General features: G+C 30.7%; 1 protein-coding gene across 5 annotated transcripts in view; it reads left to right on the top strand.

The window, feature by feature from the left end:
- The window catches only part of LOC118187282 (uncharacterized), a 145,514-nt gene that overhangs the window by 95,131 nt on the left and 33,460 nt on the right, over positions 1-16,923 (top strand). For all 5 annotated transcript variants that reach the window (XM_035357472.2, XM_035357474.2, XM_035357471.2 and 2 more), the window contains 5 exons: positions 586-725; positions 2,255-2,393; positions 13,979-14,164; positions 15,884-15,999; positions 16,251-16,428. In XM_035357472.2, the coding sequence (XP_035213363.2) occupies positions 586-725; positions 2,255-2,393; positions 13,979-14,164; positions 15,884-15,999; positions 16,251-16,428 (759 nt within the window). The remainder of the gene's footprint in view (positions 1-585; positions 726-2,254; positions 2,394-13,978; positions 14,165-15,883; positions 16,000-16,250; positions 16,429-16,923) is intronic.

Raw genomic sequence — 16,923 nt, forward strand, 5'->3', positions numbered from 1 at the left:
TGGGCTTCGAGGTTCACATGCTTTGGTGGCTATAAGATGCCATCATTTTCCCACAGTGCAAGGAGCATACCCAACATGCATACATATTCTTCATTATTTAATAGTAAAAGTAATGTATTTATAATGGAATTTGTGTTTGTTGGGAACATTAATTAAATCGCTTGTAATTTGAAATTTATTGTATATATGTTTAAACATGAAATGAGCTATAAAACAATATATACATATGACAGTTGCAAATTGGTTATTGTTGTCCATCTTTAAGTAGTTTTTAAAAAGAATAGTTTTTCATCAGAATTTGTGTTCTTTTATATCTGTTAGTAACCTTTTTCTCATTTTCTGAAAAATTTTAGATTTATAAATTTACTTATTTTATTCACATCATAAAAACTTCTCATATTTATAACATGGCACCAATAAAAATGATTTTTTTCTCTGTTACTTTTAATATAAAGAACTGAAATCTTTTATTATTTTCACTGATAGTTTTATTTAGATTTTTAATTAAAATTGTATTTAAGCCATGTAGGAGACTGAATGCTTTTCATTTGTTAAATTTTTTTTTTTTTTTTTTTTTTTTTTAAGGATGACAAAATGATTGAAAAGTATCTCGAGGTTTGGGATGATTCAGTAAAGAATGAGAAAAAGAAACACTTTTCAATGACAATAAATATTGCCAACCAGGATCGCACCTTTGGTACTACTCTAAGTTATCACGTTGCAAAGTAAGTTTTGAAATGCATTTTGTTCTGATAGATATAACTTTTGCTTACTGGTTATGAGTTTGAGTTTTTGATCAGGCAATAAATTATGATCAAATTTATTAAAAAATATATTAAATCGGAGAAATAGATAGAATTATTAATCTAAACACCTGTAATTAATTTTAGACAATCTATTTAAAGATTATTTTTTAGTTAAAATATTTTAGTAGATTATTTTAATGTAAGTACAGTCAAAAGTCGTTAATCCGGACCTCAAAGCTAGAAACTTTCTGCGCATGCGTCAATGCATAATGCGTTCACGCATGCACGTAATACCTTTACGCATGCGCATAATACGTTTATGCATGCACGTTTAATGTATAACAGATGATATAAACTAAGCTAAAATTATCTAATTATCTATTTCAGTTAATGTGGCAGATTGCGTTGTTCCTTAATCTTCAAATTGGATCAGGCTTATTATTTTTTGCAGACTTGTTAGAGCAATTTTATAAAAGTAAGCTTGAACTTTCGATTATGTCAAATAGCATTTCCGATGCTGGAGCTGCCAAATGATCTACAAAGCGAAAGCATGTTTCGATGTCCATCAAACAAAAAGTGGAATTGCTGCAAAAAATGGATAAATGCATATCCTTTGTTTCTCTAACCATTTAGAAATCTGTTTATCCATTTCATGCTGCTCTGTGGGGAAGGGGAACATCGCGGTGCGCAATGAACTGGAAGTTCATCTGTCGGCACTATCCTTATCTTCAGGGCAGATGTTTTTATTTTATTCGGCTTATAATTCATTACTAAATGTAGTATTTCATCTCGATGTACTCTGATATGATTTAAATCAAATTCATTATAAATATCACGAATACACATCAAATAGTTTTCTGGTTGCAGTTTTCTAATTTCGACTATGCGTAATGTATGCTTTACGCATGCGCGCGTTGAAAGAAATGTTTAATAAAATAAACAAGTAAATATTAAGCCTTTTTTTTGTAAATTTTGATACCCTTTAGATCATAATTGTTCTTTATTTCATAAATTACGGTTTTATGTTTTTAATTTTATAATTTCTGCATGCCGTCTTACCAGATTTAAACTGATGATCTATAATCCGGAAAAATCGATAATCAGTAATCGCCGAAGTCCCGACGAGTCCGGATTAAAGACTTTTGACTGTATTTTAAAATAACTATTAAATTGTAGTTGAATGAAAAAATTTAAATTTAGTAATCTGAATATATTGTTTTCTTGAAATGTGTTTTATTTGACCTATTACATAATTATTCAGGATTATTGTATTACTTTTGATAAGCTCTTTTATGAATGTTGGTATAGTGTGGAATAAATTTGTCCTGTACAGTGAGACTTTAAATACTCTTCCCCTTCCTTTCTGAGAATATTTTGTAACAATTTATGTTTCTTTCATGTTTTTTCAGCATATTTTGATTTTAATATAGAAACGTTTCATTTTGTAGTATTTTTTATCATCTTTTATGAGGGCTTTGGATATTTAAACATGCTCAAGTATTTTGCAGGCAGTTTGGTGATGCAGGTCTTCCTGATAAGTCAATTGAAGTGTTTGTGAAAGGATCAGCTGGGCAGAGTTTCTGTGCTTTCCTTGTAAAAGGAGTAACTGTTTGCTTAGAAGGTGATGCAAATGATTATGTTGGGAAGGTAAATCCTTTTTCTTTAAATTTATTTACCATCTATTGATATTTTAATTTATAATTTTAAATTATTTTTATTAGGTTTTTGATACATATCTGTGATGTAAAGTAAGCATCAGGAAACTTTTGAGCTTGTATTTGGTTACATGCATTAACTACTAGGCTAAGAGAATTATTTCTCACATAGGGAAATGATAAATGAAGAAAGATGATAAGAATCTTGATATAAAACAAAATAACCTAAATTTTCTTCCAGGTGTCCAGGCAGAAAGCAGATATACTATTAAACTGCTTTGTGGGAGGGAGAATATGGTCATTAAAAATGTGTTTTAGAACATTTGCTTGAATATGAAATTTTTAAATCATATATTTAAGATAACTATTATTGATTTTCACTTTCTTTTATCCTCAAAAATAAATGGACTATATCTTGACTATTATAAGCTAGAATTTTAACTTTTTAGATAACACATTACATTTTATTTTGATTATTATTAATAATAAATTTAAGTAGTCTGTTATAATTGAAATGCTAAGTTTCTATATATTTCTGTCTATTCCTAACTATCATTTTTAAAACAATAGAGTTAATTGAATGCATTATTTCACTACCTCTGTTGGCTTTTGAGATCTATTTTTGGATTGAATAACTTAATTATCACAGATATATTAAGTTATTCATGGAATTCCCTAATGCAAACTGAATCGTATTCATATACATAGGGAAAACCTAGAAAGCTCCATACCTTTTATTTACTACAAAATGAACTTAAAACAAGCTACCAGTGCTCCAAGGTCTTATACATTTGGTTACTGTTAGGAATTGTTGATTTTAGAAAAGAAGACAACTTGAGCTAACAGAGTGATATAAAATCTTCCAAAAGTATTTTTCCAGTATTGACTCTTCATGAAAAACTAAGCAAAATATTATTTTTGTTTTTAAATGTATAGAATCAATTTATAAACTTTTATTCCTATTTAAAAGTTTTAGTTTACTTTCTGATACTGTCCACTTACGATTACTAATTCATGACAATTACATCACAAGAAACGGCATAGTAGTGTGGCATAGATTATAATAAAGTAATAAAAATCAGGTATACTTAGGCCAAAGAATTTGTATATGAAGTAGCAAAGAAATCCATTAAACAGATCCTAAATATGCGAGTGGCGTAAGAAATTTGTGGAAATAGTCCACCTGCTTTTTATAAACAGTGTACTTGTCTAAATGCATTTCTTTTGCCACATGCATGTTGAAAGTCTTTTGCTATTTTGTACAGAAATTCCTTTGGTTTCAAGTATATGACTTATTTTCTGTGAAACATGCCAGCATGCATATTTTATTTAGAGTAGTGAATCATACTTGGAAGTAAATGAAAGTATTAAATTGCTGTTGCATGTTGGCAGGGAGGCTTGCCATCTTATTTATTTAGTATTCAGAGAGGGATGAAAAACATCATTAGGAACCTGCTATAGCATGAAGACTTTACCATAACAGAAGAAGTTTTAAAATTTCTCTTTATCAATAATTTTATATTATTAGCACGATAGATGCTATTAGTCTTGATCCTTACTTTTTCATTGATTAATTTATGCATCATCATAATTTTCGCATCTTAATCACTTTTCAGATGAAAAGAAGGTTGCCTCCAAATGTTATTGCCATGTTTTTAAAGAGATAATACAGTGATATAAATATGAAAAGTCTCATGTGTACACCACGACTTCCTTGTTCGGAATATTAAATTATACACATTTTTTTTTTCTGCATTTCATTTAAACTTCTTGAATTAAATCTATTTCAATAGCACACAAACCACAATAGAATAAATGCACTCTTTAAAATTCACTATATTTATTTACCATAGTGATATTGATGCTAGGTTCACTTAACAGCATTACATCTCATTCATTTTATAACACAGAATGCACAAAAATTTTATCATTTGAAGAATTATCTAGTCATTGCCACATGTTCTATTCAAATACTATAATAAATAAATCTAAAATAATGTATAAAAGAAATTAAACAAATAAAAAAGAAACAATTTTTTACAGATGATTCAGCGCCGCTTACCTGCGCATGCACAACTCATCAACATTCTTTTCTGTCCCAGACACACTCGTGACAATATTGCTGCTAATATGAAACACTTACTTCCTCGAATTTTATTAGAACTATATTTCTCATTCAATTAATTCAGTTATCACTTAGCAATAAGGCAAAAATACATAAGAACTCAAAATATCTTCATTAAAAATGAAAAGGTATAGAAAAACGTAAGACACCAAATACAGTTAAAACAATTAAAAATCCCTTTTTGCAATTGACATTAGAAATTCTGCGTAAATACGAACTATTTGTCCATTAGACAAAAAGGCAGATTTTTTTTCTGCACGAAATTCAAAGTTTCCTTATAGCCCCACTAGGCGAAAAGACACTAAAAGTGCGTAAGATTTAATTCTCTATTTTGCTAAGTTTCAAATGTAAACAAATATGGCTGCTATGGTAAGAAAAACTAGGTTTAGCTGCACTTAAACAACTTTTAAATTGTTGATAATTCTACAATTATTGCATGCAAATAAACTAAAGGCATACAACTCTAATCAGAAGATAAGAACAACATAATTCAGTCACTTTTAAAACAAAAAATGCACAATTTGCCAACATATAAGAATAAAACAAAACTGAGCTCACGGAGCCAAGTAACAAAGTGAGTATATATATATATATATATACCCGCTCTGCTAACAAAACCCGCTCTGTTAATATAAAACAAAACTGAGCTCACAGAGCCGAGTAACAGAGCAGGTATATATACATACATACATATATGTATGAAATGTAATTTCTCATACATTATTTGTTTTGTGCAGCCGGGGCAACAGGAATGAGACAAATTTTGGAATATAAAGTGGTAGGTTTATTTTAGCATCCATCTCACAAGCGTTCTCCTCGTACCTTGAGCAGAAGCCCTACTTATACATATGTGTACGTCACGAGGCTCCTCCAATCAGCGATATTAATTGAAATCACGAGGTGACGCTATCCTCTCATCAAGAGTGTTCTTAAGTACTTTATGTAATATGACAGATTTATGAGTTTGGCGGGCACCAACAGGTTAATATATTTTATACTAAAGAAAGGATTTCGCCAAAATTTAGGAACAGGGATGCAATTTAGGTAGAGAATCGCCATCACATTATTAAGCAATATTATTAGAATTTAATTTAATCAATTAATTTAAAAATATCATTACAGATTATCCCCCCCCATCTGAAAAGGCTTGCAGTCGCGGCCGTCGACCCAAGACAGTCCAGATAGTGAGAGCAGAAAATTTAGTTATTAGGAAATTAAGTGAGTAGGAAAACTGATTGGATTTATCTCAAGGCACACAAAATGTTTACGTAAAATATGACATAAAATATTTGAATATAATTAATATGGTATATAAATATAATAAATGATTAATGAAATTATAATATAGTAACTAAGTGCAGAACAAATAAAGCACTAATAACATATTGCTGGTTAGCTACGCGGCAATAGGAAATAGTAATATAACTGAATTTGTAAGTTTATATCTTAGGGCATGCCATTCATAGTTTGTGTATGAGTCCATACAATCATTAGAGTTGTCATTAAGTCTCATCTTCAGTCTTTTACTGGTCTTTGGAGATCTCCAGATCATTTAATTAGCGCTAGAATTATGGATCAGCATTGGCACTGAAAACATTTGAGTTTTTATGTCACGATACTAGAGCTCTTATACTCTTGTTGAAAATACACATTTTGCTAGGTTTTTAACATATTTTGTCACTCTATTTTTCTCTTATTAATGATAACAAAACAAAATTTAACTTCCAACATCCATACCAGTTTTTGTACACGATGCTGCAGAAACAAAATGAAATTCAGAAATTTCAACAACTGAAATTTAACTTTTTCAACTGTTGCTACAATTTATAACACAAACATAGGAAAACATGAGCTCAAGGAAATGTGAGGGTATAGTACTCTACTTGTAGTATAGCCTCAATTGAGTGTTTCCCACACAGAAAGTGCATTGAACCTGAAACTCAAGTTTGAAGGAGCCCAGTAAAAGAAAAGAGCAGACAAACTTTTCAGACACTGAGAGATAAATCAACTATTAAGGGGGACAACAGGATGAAAACTAAAAGAAGGGTTATGGATAGTTTATTGATTTATAAATTTTGATTTATTCATGATGTAATTTAAAGTTCTCGGGTGGATAATAGAACCTTAATTTTGACGCATGTACAATCTCAGTTGGTTTCTTCGTGTGAAAATTTTCCCTGTCGATTTCATAATTAACTTCAGATAATTTATTCATAATCCGATAAGGGCCTGAATAGGGTGAAGTCAATTTTCTAGTATTTGGGTATTCAAATTCCTCGTAAAGGACAAAATCTCCAGGTTGAAATTTAGATTCTACAAATCTGATGTCATATCTAGTTTTATTCTTTCGGTGGTATTCGATAGTTCTTTTCTTTGCTAAAGCCCTTGCTTCATTTAAGGAAGGGTATTTATTTTGATCAATTGGAGATTCAAAAGGGAGGTTACCAAATAGTAAGTATGCTGGGGTGAACTTAGTTACCGTATGAGGGGAGTTGTTATATTCGATAACAACTTGCTCTAGCACTTTAGTCCACGGTACTTTTTTAGAAGAAGAATTTACTTTACATTTTAGTCGACTTACTATTGATTGATTTACTCTTTCTACTTTACCATTTGTCTGGGGATGGTGAGATGAAGTTAAAAGTTGTTTAACATTATGCTTTTTAAGAAATTTTTTGAATCTAGAGGAAGTGAAGGCTGCATTCCTGTCACTCAGAATTTTTTCGGGGACTTGTATTTGAAATATTTGTTTTAGACAATTGGCATAGGTTTCTGAAGTTACACTTTTAGAGGGAAAAGCCCAGACATATCTTGTTGCATGGTCAATAACTATATGCAAATATTTTTTTGTAGAATTATAATAATTAAATCCTCCCACAGTGTCAATAGAGAGACATTCGAAAGGTTTGTCGGTTGGGGGTACGTCTTGCATAAGACCAAATTTTTTCTGTTTTTTCTTTTTATTAAGTTGACAAGTATGGCAATGTTTAACAAAATTTCCGATATCTTCGCTAATATGAGGCCAATAATATTGAGAGGTGATTAAGTTAAGCATAATTTGAACTCCCGGGTGACCAAAATTTTCATAGGTTTTATTCAACAATTTTAATCTTAAAGATTTAGGTACTACAATTTTATAAAAATTCTTTTTCTTAATTACCATCATATCATTTATCTCTTGGTAATTTTTTCCGCAGACATTATCAGTTTTTTGTTGTTGGATTATTTCATTTCTATCAGTAAATGTACATAATGTTGGAAGTGCTGTGAAACAGGATGTCTAGAAAGCATGTCAGCTTCAATATTGGTAGAGCCCTTCTGATACTTTACTTCATAATTGAACATACTTAGTTTGAGTGACCAACGGAAGAGTCTACCTTTTAAATTTTTAACATTTTTGAGCCAAACAAGGGCCGCATGGTCCGTATGTATAACAAATTTTTGTCCATGCAGATAGTAATAGAATTTGTCTAGGGCATCTACTATGGCCAAACATTCTAACTCAGTAATCGTATAATTTTTCTCATAATTTCTTAAAGTTCGGGAATGATATGATACAGGGTGAAGGACATCATTTTCATCTGGTTGTTTCAAAACAGCTCCAACAGCAGTTTGAGAAGCGTCAACAAAAATATGACATGGCCTACTGGAATCATACAATTGTAAAACAGGTTTGGAAATCAGTATTCTTTTCATTTCGTCGAAAGCTTTTTGACATTGGTCATCCCATTCCCACTTGACATCTTTTTTCAAGAGTCTGTTTAATGGAGCTCTAATAGTTGCATAATTCGGAATGAATCTATGATACACATTCACACTTCCTAAAACTCTTTGTAACTCTTTGGTGTTACTGGGGTTTTTAAGTTTCTTAATAACTTCTACATTATGGTTATCGGGAATTATTCTACCATTTTTTATTTCATAGCCAAGAAATGTGATCTGATCTCTGGCGAACACACACTTGTTTCGATTCAATTTAATATGCTCCTCTTTAAACACCTCAAATAAAATTTTTAAATGTTCTAAATGTTCCTTCTCAGAGGAAGAGTAAATGATTATATCATCAAAGTAACTGCAAGCGAAATTGATTTTATTTTTTGTTAATATTCGTCTAATTGTTCTGTTAAAAATTGCAGGAGCATTTTTGAAACCAAAAGGGAGTCTTAGCCATTCGAATAATCCAAAATTCGTGCAAAAAGCTAATTTCTCAGTATCTGCAAGGTGAATCGGGATATGCCAGAAACCAGATCTCAAATCAATTGTAGAAAATACTTTTGCTTTACTTAATTTGTCTAACAAAGTGTCAATGCGAGGAAGAGGGTTTGCATCTGTTTTAGCCAGGGAATTCAATTTTCGATAATCTATACATAATCTAGTTTTCTTACCTTCCTCACGTTAAAGTACTAAAGTCACGGGGGACGAATATGGGCTACAACTTTCTTTAATTATACCTGCTTGTAATAATTGATCAATTTGGGTCTTAATTTCCTCTTCTTCCATAGGGGATGTTCTATAAGGTCTTAACGATACAGGTAAATCAGAATTTAAATTAATTCGTTGAGGTTCAATATTAATTTTTCCTACATCATACTTATTTTTAGAAAACACAGACGAATAATCATTTAACAATTTTTCCAAGTTATACTCTTTGTTATCGACAGTATTAGAAACAGCATTTTTCACATAAATGTTAGACTGAGAAACTAATTCCTTTGGATTTGTAGTCCAAGATTTACAGGTTGGAAAATTTCTTACATCATGATCATTATTATTAACACATGGATAAACATTTGTTGTACCACCTTAAAGTTGGAGGTGTAGAGATATGGGTCGGCTGTCAAAATGGCAGTCATCACTAAGTACAATAGCTCTCTGTTTAATTTTTAAATTAGTACAATCAATACTCAACTCAAATAATTTGCATTCATAAAGTCCTAAAATTACATAATTCAAATTATTATCAAGAACAAACAAGGTAATTTGGTTACTAATCCGTCCAATTTTCATTTGTATACAACATATTTTGTTGAAGATTATTTTTCCTTTAGTTTGGGTTACTGAAAATGATCTAACTCTTTGTACTTTTAAACGTAATTGTCTAGCTGTTTTGGAAGAAATTATTGATATGGTGGCACCACTGTCTACAACACACTCTAGACGTTTCTTATTGGGCAAATATCCCGACACCTTTAATTGTCAACTACTGTGAGGGATTTCTGGGGTTGGTTCTATTGCAAGGGGCGTAACATTAGGTGTATCAGATCTCTCCACTCTGAAAGGACAAACCTGAAACCAGTGAAAAGCATTTGGGATTCCGTTCCGGGTGCAAAGTCTACAGGGACTGGGTGGCAATGGCAATCTATTTTGAGAATTATAATTATGATGGCTTGTAAATCCTGGATCACTGAACCGATTATAAAAATTACTTGGTCTCTGAAAACGTTGGAAATTGTTGGGTCTAGGAGAATCTTGTCTCACAGTAGCTGAAATTCTATTTCTATTAAATCGATTGTAATCTTGGGGACTGTTCTCAATCGGAGTAACAAATCTGGGAGGTGCACTTTTGATTTGTTGATTTTCTCTAATCTTAATAAGCTTATGGACATGAGTAAGCCAAGAGATGGGGTCAGAGGGTGCGTTGATCGTCATTAAGGATTTTAATTCTGTAGGAAGGCCATCCGTCAGACCCTCCAAGATCATTTCATGAGTTAGATTTAATTTTTTACCAATATCTAATTTTTTGCGAAAATATTGCGTTATGTCCTCTTTATGATTGTACTTGTAATTGGCAAAATCACCAAACGTAGTTAAAGTGGGGTCGAAAAAAATTTTCCTTTAAAATTTGGACTAATTCCACATATTTAGTAATTTTGTGGCAGTTTTTGACATATACGCTAAGTGCATTACCTTTTAGATATCGAGCTACATTATTAAGCTTCCACATTTCATCTTTATCTAAATGAGTTTTGTTAAAGTACTCAAGCCATGAATTTATATCCATATCATTCTGCGCGTCAAAGGGAATTATACTTTTTTCAGGTTCAGCGCTAGCTGCCCTTAATGAATCATCGGGATCAGAGATGTTTTCCTTAGCCATTATTCTCTTAATAATACTTTCATAAATAAAACTACTTTCATAAATAAAACTAACTCAAAAATAATACTCTTTAAATTTTCCCAAAACAATATTAAAACCAAAATACATCCTTTAACTACCAAATTTAAAATACATTTATACCAAAATAATACTTTTTAAAATTTTCAAAATAAAAACACTATTATTAAATCAGTAATTATAACTCAATAGTAATAATATTATTTGCATCGCCAATCTTTTTACTAATTGCTTCTGTTTGACTTATTGTGACGAGAATACGAGTGATGAAATCGACACGAAAATACACATTTTTGTGCACTCTTGATTAGATTTTCGCAAAACACGATCAATCACCACACAAGCACAAAGGTCTCAAGAGCAACACAGAACGGCGTAGACGTAGGGAAAGATTTCCATCCTCAAAAGTAGGTCAACGGTAAGAGAACATTTGATGAACGACGAACTTACGATGGAAACACAGATCACACATTACAGGGGGCAGAAGGATGCTTCTCTGGACGTAAAATAATCTGCAGAATACCAGAATACAAGTAACAGAAGGATGATTCTCTTGAAGCAAGAACGCCTAGCGAAAAATGTAGAAACATAGAAGTCGCACAGCGGCAAATTCATCTAAAGTGCGTAACATTTTATCCGTATAATCCTTGGGGTATTTTCTTTTTTATATAATCCCTTTGAAGGTGGTATCCTACCGGCTTTCTGAAATGTAATTTCTCATACGTTATTTGTTTTGTGCAGCCGGGGCAACAGGAATGAGACAAATTTTGGAATATAAAGTGGTAGGTTTATTTTAGCATCCATCTCACAAGCGTTCTCCTCGTACCTTGAGCAGAAGCCCTACTTATACATATGTGTACGTCACGAGGTTCCTCCAATCAGCGATATTAATTGAAATCACGAGGTGACGCTATCCTCTCATCAAGAGTGTTCTTAAGTACTTTATGTAATATGACAGATTTATGAGTTTGGCGATTTGGCGGGCGCCAACAGGTTAATATATTTTATACTAAAGAAAGGATTTCGCCAAAATTTAGGAACAGGGATGCAATTTAGGTAGAGAATCGCCATCACATTATTAAGCAATATTATTAGAATTTAATTTAATCAATTAATTTAAAAATATCATTACATGTATATATATATATTTAATCAATATCGTTTAGGAAATAAATTATGTATGTATGTATGTATATATATATATATATATATATATATATATATATACACACTTTTAGTGCAGCCAATTGCAACCAAAAAGGGAGGTGCACAACTAGCAGTCCTATGTACAAAATTTCAACCTTCTGAGCCTACTTGTTTTTGAGTTATGCAAGATACATACATATGTACTTAGGTACAAACACCGTGAAAAAATGTCTTCTGAATGCATTTGAAATCAGTTTTATAATTTTTTGGGGGTCAAAAGAGACCTTTATTCTGTTCTTATGTGCAGAAGTTACTCAAAAACATCGTTAAATTGCATTCGATAGCAGTAAAAATGGATATTTTCTTTGAAATATGGTACTTGCAAATTTTCGTGATTACAATACTTCTTTTACTTCATACAAGAAAGTAAAAAGGCGTTTATGCTTATAGAAGAACGGTTACAATTTTCACCCAATGAAATATTAAGAATTTTTATTCACAAAATAGAGCCCACCGAAATGGTTAGAATGGTTTGAAATGGTTTTGATATATTCTACTAAATTTATATTGTGAGATAATATAATCAATATTTCATTACTAAATATATATATACTTTTGGTGCGAGCAATTGCAACCAAAATATGAAGTGCACATCTACATGTTGTAGCAGTCCTATGTACAAAATTTCAACGTTCTAAGGCTACGCGTTGAGTTATGCGAGATACGTACATACATACCTACGTACGCACAGACACCACGAAAAATTCTTTTCAGAATTAATTTTAAGTGAGTTTTATAATTTTTTGGGGAAAAAGAGTCCTTTATTCTTTCCTTACATACAGATGTCACACACAAACATCGTTTAATTGCATTCAATATCCATCAGAATGAATTTTTTTCATTGAAATATGATACCCGGAATTTTTAATGATTACAATACTTCCTTTACTTTGTACAAGGAAGTAAAAAAGTGTATTGAAGCACAAATAAAAGGATGTTGCCGCTAAATGTTAATGACTGTGTGATATTTTAAAAAAATTATATAGCAAATATTTAAAAAAAAAAAAACTGTATGGCATTCTTAATATTTTATTGGGAATTCTAAAGATATGCTGTTTCTAAACATTTTGTGATTTTGATGCTAAATTTTATTTGATGCAAGTATGAAGAAAATGATGTTTAATAAATAAATGTTAAAAAGATAAGTAGCTAATGATAAAATGGTAAAAAATATTGTGTCCGAAGAAAACTGAATTTCGATAATATAATGAACTGAGAAAATCCTGAAAAAAGTTAATGGCAACACTTAACACCGAATCAGGAATTCTAAACATATGCTGCTTTTAAAAATGTCATGATTATGTTGAATGTGAGCATAAGTGAGGAGAAAGTAATGTTAATGAAAAGTTACAATAAAGTTAAAAAGACAAAAAAAAATTATCTAGGTCATCTTGTTAAAAGAACTAAAGATTTACAAGATAAACTGAGAAAGGACTGAAAAAGTAGAAAAATACATGGCAACACTTAATATTTTGTTGACAATTCTAAAAATATGTTGCTTTTGGGATTTTTTTGTTGAATTTTATGTGGCGTAAGTGTGAAGAAAGTGTTTAACCCCTTAACTGCCGCGGGCGTATATATACGCCTAGCTCAGCCAATGCGTTAACTGCCCCAGGCGTATATATACGTCCTTCCAAACTGCTATCATTTGCTTTGCGCTGCTACACCTAAAATTATTCGCAAAGTTAACGCATCGGCTGCGCATCTGGGGCAGTTAACGCATCGGCTGAGCAAGGCGTATATATACGCCCGTGGCAGTTAAGGGGTTAATAATAAAGTTAAAAGGCAAAAAAAAAAAAAAAAAAAAAAAAAAAAAAAAAATTCTTTTAATAGGAGTGAGTCCAAGAGCAAATTGTTAAACCTGTGAGCTCAGTGAGAGCACAAAAAAAAAATGTAATAAACCTCATGATGTGACGTTAAAGTCTGAAAACTTTTATATTTTCTTTTTCTTTTCTTTCTTTAAATTTTTTTCTTTTGTAATTTATTTTTCTTTTAAAAAGTATAATTATTTCTTTGTTTTAATAATTAAAGTATGGACGTTGTTTAATGTCTTTTAAAGTGTAATTTAATTTGTATTGTGTAATTATTTTGTACAAATGTTACAAGTAATTCAAAATATATTACATTGCAGGGTCTTACTGGTGGCGAAATTATACTGTATCCTCCAAAAGATATGCCTTCAGATTTCCGATCAGAACTTAATGTGATTGCTGGCAATGCTTGTTTGTATGGAGCAACATCTGGAAAAGCATTTTTCAGGGGTATTGTAGCTGAAAGGTTTGCTGTAAGAAATTCAGGAGCTATAGCAATCAATGAAGTGTGTACTTTTTTTTTAACTTATTTATTTATTCTGCTATTTTCCCATATGTTTATTATTAATTTTTGATATATTTTGTATTAATTAACAATACAACTGACAATATTTATTTTCAACTTTCACATTAAGATTTATTAAATATGCTGCAGCTTGTGTTACATAATGGTAAGGAAAATATTAAATATTTTATAGAGCTTCATGTGATAGTAAAAGGAAGGAAATTGCAAAAGTATGCAAGCTAAGAAATTTAGAAGACCTGAAGTCTTTGGTTGTTTTGAAAAAATATAATAAATTTTATGCTATTAATTTTCTTTTTTTGGGAGGGGTACAACTGTTTTATTTTTTTTTTTGCCATTCATGTCATGTAGATTATTTTTCAGAATAGTAAATATAATTAAAAAAAAAGTATGATTTTTTAACACTTGATGATGATATATTATTATTTCATACTTAAGTTAATTTTTTAATATGTTTTCTAGTACATTTCCCCCCCCCCATGTATCTTTTAATTGTACTTCTGATCCTGTAATCTGACACTGACTGAAAGAGTGAAAAGTGCTATCATAATTACACTCATTCACAGTCTTATCAGTTTCATATCTTACTTCATTCATTACAGAACTTTGTTTTATAATCTGCTAAATTTTCTGTGTTACATATTTCACGATGCTAAGGGAATTTCAAATTAATATTGTGACAAAGTTCTTAAAAGTGATACTTGAACTATGCTGAACATAAGTTTGCCCTGAAATTTGCGGTATAAGCCACAATTACATTGTGGAATTATTAACGAGTACTAACATGCAAGTGTTTATTGACCCATGTGTTGCATTACGTTTTGAGATTATGGTTATTATATTTTAAAATTAATTTCCCTTTTAATGCATACATTTATGCTGCAATAGAATGTAACTGCAAATAAATGCAAAATCTTCATTGCAAAGTAATGATAAAATAATAACACCTTTAAATGTCCTTATTATGGAAAGTTTTATTATAAAGGGAACTAAAATAATTAGTTATTGACTAAATAATTGATTGGCAATCAATATTATATTTCTTCAGTTCTGAGATGCATCCTCTAATTTCTGTTCCACCAATAGAGAAAAAATAAGTGAAATCAAATACTAAGTCTCACAGATACTTAATAATTAATTTTTATTTATATTAGCATGATAGTATTCCTGTATAAATTAGTAATTTACTTCAGATTATTTAATATTTTATTAAATATTTGTGATTCTAAGCTACCATAGATTCTAAGGCCAGTGGTTCTCAACCTTTTTTTGCCTCATGCACCCTTTTCACCATTTCTAGATAACTAGAAATGGTTTCCTATTATTCTCTCCCTCCTTTCTAAAATACATATAAATTTATTTAAAATTGAAATATTTTTAATGTGTTTCCTAAATTAAAGAGAAAGTATAGAAAATGTTGCTAAATACCAAAACTTGAATAAAAGTAGTTTTTTATATTAATAACTAAAACTAAATGCATAATGGATCAATCAAAGGTTGATTGCATTTCCCTTCCCCAAGTTGAGAACCCTGTTTTGAGCCATAATCTATTTTTAATGAGGTTTACATGTGAAAAATATATGACTTGGATTTGAAAGAGTATTGTAAATAGAACAAAGATAATTTGCATTATTTTATTTAATGTCTTTTGTACTATAAGTATTGCTTAACTATAGGTTTGATTATAATCTATATTTTTTAGGGTGTTGGAGACCATGGGTGTGAGTATATGACAGGAGGTTATGTTATTGTACTGGGTCTGACTGGACGTAATTTTGCTGCTGGTATGTCAGGAGGTATTGCATATGTTTTGAACAGGTGAGTACTAGAGCGCTTAAGATAAAGGTTTCTAAAACTGATCAGTTTTGTAACAGATAATCAAATGATGGAATTTTATTTGAATACCTTTTAAAATAATTACTCAATTTCAATTGCTTTATTTTAAGCTATAAAATTTGACGTTTTTAGTCAACTTTTCTTATCTACTGATATGAAATACATTTCTTACTATTGTTTCTATTACTTCTATGAAAATATTTATATATTTGACAATCATCATTCTTTTTTAGAGATGGGCAGTTTGCCTCCAAATGCAACACATCTTCTGTAGATCTTTTGCCAGTAACTCTTGATGAAGATCTGAAATTTTTAGAGGAATACATTATTGAATTCAAAGAAAGAACAGGATCAGAGGTGGCAAAGTCTCTTCTAGATACCTGGCCTGAATCAGCAAGATTGTTTGTGAAGGTGAAACCATTAGAAGCTTGTAAAAAGAAACCTGTTTTATTCTGCTATAATAATGAACTGTATAAATGTGTAACTTTCTAGTAATATGTAGACAACTGTTGTGTGCGGAGATAATTTGTATAAGCGATATCAAAACATTAGCCATATTATTCTGAAAAATTAAATGCAGTAGAGAATTAGCCTAGAAGAAATTGACAATAGTATGACTGAAATGCTTGAATCATTAGAAATGTGTTCTTATATTTATCTAGCTAAATTCGAAATATTCTGCATATTATGCTTTCAAATATCAATATGATAATCAAGTGTATCCCAATGTTTTTTAATCTTCATGTCAAAAGGGCAACAGCTGTTGCGATGTGCTGTTTCCTATTGTCCAGACTAGTAAAAAGAGAGGGGGACAAAACCTCAGTCCCCAATTCATTCTCACAAGAAGTAGTTACATTGTGTTAAATTTGGATTTGTTACTAGCCAACATACCAGAGACAAGATCTG

Source organism: Stegodyphus dumicola, chromosome 11 (genome assembly GCF_044657685.1).
Source record: "Stegodyphus dumicola isolate Sdum_Otavi_A_Nest chromosome 11, ASM4465768v1".
Taxonomy (NCBI): domain Eukaryota; kingdom Metazoa; phylum Arthropoda; class Arachnida; order Araneae; family Eresidae; genus Stegodyphus; species Stegodyphus dumicola.